General features: G+C 39.6%; 1 protein-coding gene across 1 annotated transcript; it reads right to left on the bottom strand.

The window, feature by feature from the left end:
- Positions 1-426: 426 nt before the first annotated feature.
- Positions 427-3,675, bottom strand: LOC145395461 (single insulin-like growth factor-binding domain protein-2). The gene is made up of 3 exons (XM_080269067.1): positions 3,558-3,675; positions 2,040-2,157; positions 427-985 (listed from the first exon to the last, which is right to left on the bottom strand). The coding sequence occupies exons 1-3, from the start codon at positions 3,602-3,604 to the stop codon at positions 878-880; spliced, it is 273 nt and encodes a 90-aa protein (XP_080125193.1). The 5' UTR covers positions 3,605-3,675; the 3' UTR covers positions 427-877.
- Between the last annotated feature and the right edge of the window lie 5,905 nt (positions 3,676-9,580).

Below are 9,580 nucleotides of genomic sequence, written 5' to 3'. Positions count from 1 at the left end.
TCTCTCTCTCTCTCTCTCTCTCTCTCTCTCTCTCCGTAGACACGACAGCATTTACCAGAACCATGAATGGAATGTTTGACCTTCCAACATGTAACAAATAACAAGCATGTATGCTTTTTCCACACCATATAATCAATGAAGAGTTAATATGTTATTAGTCCATTAATAAGGACACATTTTTCAGCTTGTTATTGTCTGTATGTGCTGTTATGTTATCGCTACCGTCTTGTCATGCACTGTTGTCATACAGCTTCAGTCTTTTCATGTCAAAAGTAGGTAACTTCATCAGGTAATATCAGTAGGTAATAAATTAACAGGTAACTACTTCTTCAGGTAACCACATCAGTGTGTAACAATAACAGGTAAGTTTACTGGGCGACTTTATCATCAACAGTCACTAGTAGGTAATCAGTCAACAGGTCACCGTATCATCAAGAAACTTTATTAGCAGGATATATCAATTGGTAGTCAGTAAGCTAAACCATTGACAAGTAACATAAGTAGGTAATCTATCAACAGGTGACAGCAACAGGTAACAATTTCATCAGGCAGTAATATTTCCAGGTAAATCATCAATAGGTAATTAATCAACAGGTAACGTCTTCAGAAGGTAACACTATCAAGAAGTATTATTACCTCCCTTTAGTACGATGACACCTTTTCAATTATAAGCAGATTACGATAGCATTACACACAACTCGGGAAGGACCTACAACAGTGCAAGTTTGTGAAAGATAATCATAACACCTCCAGATCAAAAAGTCTCGCAGGATCTGAGTAAAAGTGTCCTGGTAGCAAGAATTAACCAAAATATTATATCCTCGTGCTAAAGTGGTTAACAAGTGACCGCATCAACAGGTGAACAAACTCCATCCAGTTACACATCAATGCAGTTTCCCTCTGTGTCGCCTTCCTCACTGCATTTTAAACCCTCCCCACACTTGCCAGCCGTGTTCCAGAGACCCCCACACTCCTCACCCGGGCCCTGTGGTGGAGAAGTTAGGTTAAGTTAGATCAGGTTATAGTGGGCTGGATTGGGTTTGGGTGCGTTGGGTATATCTGAGTTGGGTAAAATTACATCAGATTAGGATAGGTGAGGAGAGGTGAAGTAAGGTGAGGTGAGGTGAGTTTATGCTACGGTTAGATTGGTCTGGGTTAGCTTAGGCTAGGTTGGGTAAGATTACATTAAATTAGCATAGGTAACGTGGGGGGAGGGGAGTTTATGTTGTGGTTAGATTGGGCTGAGTCGGCTATGAGTACGTTGGGAATGTATGAGCTGGATTAGATTAGATTAGATTAGGAGAGATGAGGAAAAGTGAGGGGAGTTTATACTTTAAACTAGGTTATGACATGTAAAGAAGAGCGAAAAAGGGCAAACCAGTAAAAGCGAGAGCCCGTACATTACGTATAGATAGGTCCCTAAATTTTATAATGATTTCTGATGCATACGATCATAAAACAATGTGTAATATGCTAAATGAATCGTTCAATATAAGATGAAGGTTCGTACTCTCGTCAAACAGGTTGGCTCCTTGGCACCTTTTCCTTGGCGATTTATTTGTCATGCTACATATAATGTCTGTTTTATGTTATTTGTTTTATTCTAAAAAAATTGCATTTACAACATGCGGGTGAATACAAACGTGTCATGCCTAGAAATAAACCGGTGAGAAAGAGGCGTTAGAGAGGTGTTTTGGCCAACGAGAACACGAGTCAGTCTCGTGTGCCACATAGAACATAGATATTTACCAGCCTAACCACCTACTTACCTGTTTACCACCTACTTACCACCTACTGTACATACCTGACACACAACATACTAACCTTTGCAGTGAAGGATGTTGGGAAAATGTGAGTGAGATGCGACAACACTAACAGAAGAATAATGTTAGCAAGATGCTTTTCACATCACTTTTTTTCTTATTTTTAAACTCTGTCATTTACTTCGTCTGTCCCAACTCATCGACTATTTCTCAGCATTTCTATCGTAGTGTGTGTGTGTGTGTGTGTGTGTGTGTGTGTGTGTGTGTTTTGCCTACCTTTGCACACACGAGGCAGCAGTCACACACATCAGTCACCGTGCCGTGGGAACAGTCCTGTGGAGGCTCTGGGCACTTCTCTTTGGCTTCACATGGCAGGCAGTCAAAGGCCGTGGTGCTGGCGAGGAACAGTGGGTCAGATTTGGAGGGTTTCCGGGAGTGGGAATGTGGGAGGAGAAGGAGGAGAGGGAGAAGAGAATGTAGGAAGAAGTAGGAGGAAGGAGGAGAGAAGGTAAGGAAGAAGGAGGAATGGAGGCAAGATGAGATAGAGAGAGTGCAAAGATGGAGTGGAGAGTGATAAGATAGGGGAGGAAAAAAAAAGGAGGAGAGGGAAGGGAGAGTCAGAGGGAAGGGAGGGGAATATGACAATCAGGAAGGGAGTTAAGAGGTGGGAGAGGGACAGATGAGAGGAGAGGGGAAGAAAAAGGAAAAAGAGGAGGAAGAGGGAAGATAGGAAGTAAGATGGAGAGACAGACAGACAGACAGACAGACAGACAGGCTGACAGGGGAGAGGGGATGAGGAGGAAGGGAGAGAGAGGGGGAAGGGAGAACATAATGTTGAGATAAGGGTTGGATGGATGGGAGGGGAAGGGTGGGGAAGAAGAGGGTGAGGATGAGATGACACAGGGAAAGAAGGAGAGATCTTTGGGCAAGAAGAGTGGATGAGAATGTGGGGGAAGGATAGTGCGATAAGGATGGGGGTGTAGTGGTAAAAGGATAGAGGAGGCGGAGTTGGGGAAGGAGAGAAGAGGTAGAGTGCAGGAGGGAGAGAGCGCTGTGTGGGAGAGGGATAGCGGAAGGGATGGGGAAGGGAGAGAGGGGGTGGAGTGAGGGACGAATGGGGTGGGGGGAGGTGAGGGGAGGTGGAGTGAAGGAGAGAGATATTGGAGGTGGAGTGGAGGGAGAGCGTAGACAATGTGGCAATCTTGAAGTAATGTGAAATTGAAAGTGAAAGCAAAATAAGTAGACAAGAAATTAATATACTAAAATACTGAAAGAAAATAGTTTCATAGGAAGGAGAAAACATTTCATTAAAAAGTATTTTCAGCTAAAAGAATATCTTATGCAGATTACTTGAATTTTTTTTCATGAATTAAACTTCCTTCATTTTTAAAAGGTTCAGCTTCATTAACTGGGAGACTTTTCTTATAGCATATTCTTGCTGCTGCCTGACGATTTTATTCAGGTCTGGAGAAACTGCAAACAGTGAAGGGTTTCATGAAGACTGTATTTAACACCTTAGGTTTCACAAGTATATCTTAATTTTTAACAAACTTGGTTGAAGGTAGAAAGAATTATATATATATATATATATATATATATATATATATATATATATATAATTATTTATTTATAGATAGACAGATATACTCGAGTTGAAAGCCACACAATCAAAGCAGAAAAATTATATTAACAACTTGATCATTATTGCATAATTTCAAACTTTTATATATTCAGAGGGTTAGTAATGTTTGTCTTATTTGTATTTTTGCAAAAACTTTGCATAGCCTTCCTTACCTTGCAATTACAATAACCAAGAGCACTACTGTGATAATCAACTTCATGGTTGGACAAGTACAAAGATATCACAGGCACAGAGCACACCAAGAGAGCGATGTGTGCACCAATCAAGTCACTGCGTATCTGCTGTTCTGGAAGGTCGCGTCCTCTTTTATATACACACCCTGCAGGGAATAGTTTTTCTGCTTCCACTAATGGTAGCTGTCATGTTCTCGATGTATTGTTACCGTCCAGTGGTCTAACACTTACTTACGTGCAAAACCAACCCACCCACTCACCCATACACACACAGAATTAGTCTTTCCTCATGTTGGTAAAGCACGAAGAGGGAAAGAGTGTTTGTAGTGAGAGTGATGAATATAATCGTTTTAGCGATTTATCGGGAGTGTTTGAGTGTATGAGAGTCTGTAAAAGTAAATGGCATCAGTCGACAGGGTTAGAATGTAACTTTGCGAAAACACCCACTTTTAATATCCGTCACAGTCTGAGTTCCGAAGCTTAGCCTTGGGAATCACGCAAGTCACTAGGCGAACACTTTATTTCCACGTAACCAAGACACACATTTGTAAAACACCCTCCTCATCCTCCTACCCCATCACACACACACACACACACACACACACACACACACAGAAATTACTGCACATATACAGTATATTCTGTCCAGCCTCTCGGCCCTGCACTCACACCCCCACCCCACCTCACCCCAAGGGACGTGCCGCGCCTGTCCACTTCTCAACAACGTACATTCACTCTCAAGAGACAGCTCGACAACGGCTTGGCTACTTGAGGTATGCATAGGCGGAGATGGGTAGAAGCCCAAGACGCCAACACGAAGTGTGACAACTCTATTTAAAAAAAAAAAAAAAAGGGAGGTTTTTGGTTGTTGTTGTTGTTATTATTATTATTATTATTATTATTATTATTATTATTATTATTATTTTATTATTATTATTATTATTATTATTATTATTATTATTATTATCATCACTATCACCAATTTTATTATTATTATTATTATTATTATTATTATTGCTATTATTACTATAATATTATTAGTATTGTTGTTGTTATAATATTATATTATTATCATCATCATGAGAGAGGGGGGTGTGAGTTGGGAGCAGGGCAGTGAAATGGCGGGAGACAGGTCGACTTGGAGGCGTTTTGTTTGTGGCCACCCCAAACGGGATTGAGGCGTCTGGCAACAGATAGATAGATAGATTATTATTATTATATTTTTATTATTATTGTTGTTATTTAGTGGTAGGTGGGGGCGCTCACCATCCATCACTCGATGTAGTGCTGCTCTCGGGTGTCTGCTCTTTCCTCTCTTCCATCCATCTTTCCTTCCATCCTCTTCTGTTTTCCATTCCTTCATTCTTTCCTTGTCCTTCTGCCTACGAGTGACTTTACACTCCCTCTTCTGTTTTTCTCTCCTTCATTCTTTCCTTTTCCTTTTGCCTGTGGGTGACTACACTGAGTGACAAGCCAAATGGTTTCCAGTACACCAGGAAACCATTTACTATGCTGGGTGGTAACCATATAACCAAATTTTGGCACCTGGTGGTTTTGTAGGTAATTATTGCACTCCAGTCAGATTGAGCCGGTGAAGGTTTATATCCAAGGGATGGTTGGGGTTGATTGCTCATGTAATGCCACTCAGGTATGAGTGAGGTTGGTCACTCTCATCTTAAATGTCGAGACCAACTGCCTAGCCCCGGGCTCCTACGCTCCTCATGGGGCAATGTAGGATTGGATGATGGATGGATGGATTATTATTATTATTATTATTATTATTATTATTATTATTATTTTTATGATTATATTATTATTATCATTATTATTATTATTTATTATTATTTATTATTATTATTATTATATTATTATTATTATTATTATTATTATTATTTATTATTATTATTATATTATTATTATTATTATTTTTATTATTATTATTATTACTATTATTATTATTATTATTATTATTATTATTATTATCACAATCACCAATTTTATTATTGTTGTATTAGTATTATTTCATTAATATTATTATTATTATAATTATTATTATTATTATTATTATTATTATTATTATTATTATCTTTATTGTTATATTTATTGTTATTATTAGTAGTAGTAGTAGTAGTAGTAGTAGTAGTAGTAATAGTAGTAGTAGTAGTATCATTTTTATTTCAGTTACAATCAATATTATTAGTATTATTGTTGTTATAATATTTTTATTATTATTATTATTGTTATTATTATTATTATTATTATTATTATTATTGTTATTATCATTATTATCATTATTATTACTATTATTATTATTATTATTATTACTACTACCACTACTCTCTCTCAAGGTCGGAACAAGCCATCCTACTGCAGGTAACGCCATAGGAATTTATGCAGGTGAGTGTGCGTCACACGAGCCACAAGAGTTATTATAACAACAAACTATATCCTTGATGACTAATTATAGACGACATATGACACAATATTTATTACTAATACGTGTATAATCAGTGGCTGGGGGTTTGTCGTTGTTGCTAAATTATAATCTATCTGACCAAGCAGACCTGTCGACCACACGTAAACAACTGCTTCTGTGGGACCATTCGACAGCTACAGTACATTATACCTTGTAGGAACCGGCGCCCCATTCTGGTAGACAACATCCAGCCAGAGACGAACTAGGGTCCTTCCCACGGCGAGGTGCAGGGAAAAATGAGGACATTTGGCTCCCAGGAGGAGGTTGCATCTATTCCATCCAGGGTTTACAGCTCCACCAATCGTTGGCTCTTCCACACCGCAATATATATATATATATATATATATATATATATATATATATATATATATATATATATATATATATATATATATATATATATATATATATATAAAGACAGAAACTATGGACAAAAGAAAATCAAGCAGGACCTGGCGTAATTGCGGCTGGAATTCAGGACCTTGAGATTCTGCTCAGACGCTGCCAACTGCGCCACTGAGACGATAGGATTCTATTTGGGAATTAAGGACACTATTATCAGAATACGGTGTTGTGTTATGGTGTTAGTTTGCGATGCCTGTGTGATGTATGTGTTGTGGTTATGGTGTTAGTTTGTGATGCCTGTGTGATGTTAGTGTTGTGGTTATGGTGTTAGTTTGTGATGCCTGTGTGGTGTTAGTGTTGTGGTTATGGTGTTAGTTTGTGATGCCTGTGTGGTGTTAGTGTTGTGGTTATACTGGGGGTGGTTGGGAGAGATTAGTCACATCCTGCCACCTGCCTACATACAATGGTTGTGTGGGAGTTAGGACACTTGGATCAAAATTTAGTGTTCCGGTGTGTGCGGTACATAAAAAAAGCAAAGTGGGCTGGGTTGTAATCAACGCCCCTCCAACCCACCCACCTCCCAAAAAAGTTAATAACGCCTTGCCATGGCGTCTGTCTCTCCCGACACTTTAATACGTGACAGTTTTGAAAGGAATTAACCATTTGGCTGGGTAGAGTTTATGTGACCAGAGTGTGACCGGATCATTAGAAACTTATTCTTGATAATATTATGTGTGATTCATGTCTCTTACTCGTGTTGTTGTTGGTTAACCCCAGTCTATCTGGCCAACCTGACCTGTCGACACAAGTAAGCAACTGCTTCTGTGGTGCCATCCTACAGGTACAGTACAGTAAATATACCGTGTAAGGAAAGAGAACAACACTTTTGGGAGATAGCGCCTCACTAGTGACGGACTAGGCCCCCTCCCCAAGGCGAGACAGAGATATATGAGGAGGTTTGGCTCGCAGGTGGACACAGCTACTTGTTCCACCCAGGGTGCACAATGCTACCACGTGTAGGCTCCTCGTCAGAGCCTCTGCTAAGAAGTGTGCCAGGCCAACGAGAATACAGGTCAGCGTCTAAACACTCAGCCGTATTGTTGTTGGCTTAACAGGCTTTGTATCGCCTCTTCCTCACTGATAATTTTCAGTTGCGAGAGCACCTCAAGGAGCGGCTCAGTCAGTCAGCCACGCCTAAGGATTTTCACATGCAAGGTGGTTACTCCATCGAAGCCCCATGTGATCCCACATCTGCACTTGTTTTGCATATCGCATCCTATTGTTTCATTTGATTATGTATATGACTTTCCTATAAAGACCCAGTTGCACAGACACAGTAAAACAGAATTATAATAAGCAATATAGAAGATGGAAAATGAGAGACTGACTAGAAGAGTGAATGTGAGCAAACTGAAGGGGGAGAAGGGGAGGGGGAGGCCAAGAATCAGACGGGGTATTGGAAAAGATATGAGAGATGGGCGTGAGTTAGAGGGAGTACAGCCAAATGCCAGGGGAGAGGAAGACATGGAGGAGTTTTGATTCCCCATTATGCGATTAAGGCATCTGACTTTAGATGGACAGATAAAAACATAAGAGATCAGGAAAAAGAATAACAGACGCAAAGCTCGACCGACCCATCTCAGCCGTATGTGCAAAACAGACAACTCACAACTGTAACTTCTACTGAACAGTTTGTAATTCTCTCGTGATAACTCATAACCAGTTGGATATTCTCAGTGTGTGGTGACCATGGTTCGTTTCCTATAACTTGGCCTAAATTTGCAGTTTCTCCATCTTGAATGCTGAACTATAGCAAGAGTATGATGCTAGTCATGAAGAAGTGCCATGGAAAGGACATAGCTGTAGCATCGTCTATTTCTGCTACTGTACTACGTGAAATAAACTCAAAAGGACGAAAGATCTGTGGCAGGTTAAGATGATAAAGGTGTAGTTGCATTAGTTCACTAGAACGAGTATATATTTAGTCTTATTTAATTAATATTTGCAAAACCACTGAACTGACGACTGTTCAAGCATACATGTGTGTAGTGACAGTCCCTTGACACTACTAACCCATCACCACCAGGTAAGATTCTGCTTTTGCTGAATATATTTAACAATGAAATATTTATTGAATTTTTTATGTAACTTCTGTAGTTCTAGAGCCTTCAAACTTTGTCAGCTGAGTCCCCCAGCTGAGCTGCTTCTGGCAAAATTGGATGGAAATCGGTTAATCGGATCTCGGGATGATATCTGGAACAGAAAAACACAAACGATTGAAACTGTCTCACAAACCAATTCAGCTAGAAACCTGAAATTTTTATAGCATTTGTCTCTTGTCGGGGAGTAGTTCTGAAAGGAGTATGATCTTAATCGGAATAATACCCTCCGAGATCACCTGAGGTCAAAAATTGGAATATTCCCAGATATTCCGAATGCCACCCAATTTTCAGTTAAAGAATAATGCTAGAGCCACCAAGTTTGGAGGACTTGTAGACTTTGATAACCCAATCTCACATGCACAACAACGATGGCCTTGACCTCAAGGCCAAGGTCACATGGACCTGGAAACTTTCAAAACTGGGCCCTTTATAACTTGGCTTCTACTAGGGCTACAGAGAAAATATAAAATTTTCAGAATCCCAAAAATCTCTTTCATACGGCTAGAACATCGTTTTGTACTTAAATGGAATTTTTATTCAAGCGATTTTGACCTTTTGCAGAGAAGTCATGGTACGGTAAAAAAAAAAAAGCAACTGTAACATTTTGTAATGCCCCAAACCTATGAAGGCATTACTACAGAAGGCTGAAAATTTGTGTGGTGATTGCCTACTATACACCTAATTAGCATCCCAGGACTTAGCTACCTTGACCCTATGTTAAGGACATTTGCAAGATAAAGGTGTGAAATTCAAGTTGGCCGTAACTCGGAAACTATTGAGGTTAGAAAGAACATCCAAAGTGTTCCAGACTTCTGAAACCAAGGACGTATAGCTCTTGATGACTTAAAGTGACATGCAGAAGATCATTGGTCTTGACCTCAAGGTCCCTTTATAGCTCGGCTTCAAGTACGCAACCGCTGTGGGAAGCTTTTCTTTATCAAAACTGTCCTTGGACAATTGTAAGGCGTTCTAGACTTAACATTCCTTCTGCTTCCCCTACCACCCCCCTAATCTTGTAC

The sequence above is a fragment of the Coenobita brevimanus genome, chromosome 4, assembly GCF_032717465.1.
Source record: "Coenobita brevimanus isolate Jiangsu-jjx chromosome 4, ASM3271746v2, whole genome shotgun sequence".
Taxonomy (NCBI): Eukaryota; Metazoa; Arthropoda; class Malacostraca; order Decapoda; family Coenobitidae; genus Coenobita; species Coenobita brevimanus.
Note: the sequence above shows the minus strand (reverse complement) of the source record. Positions and strands in the feature narration are given on the sequence as shown.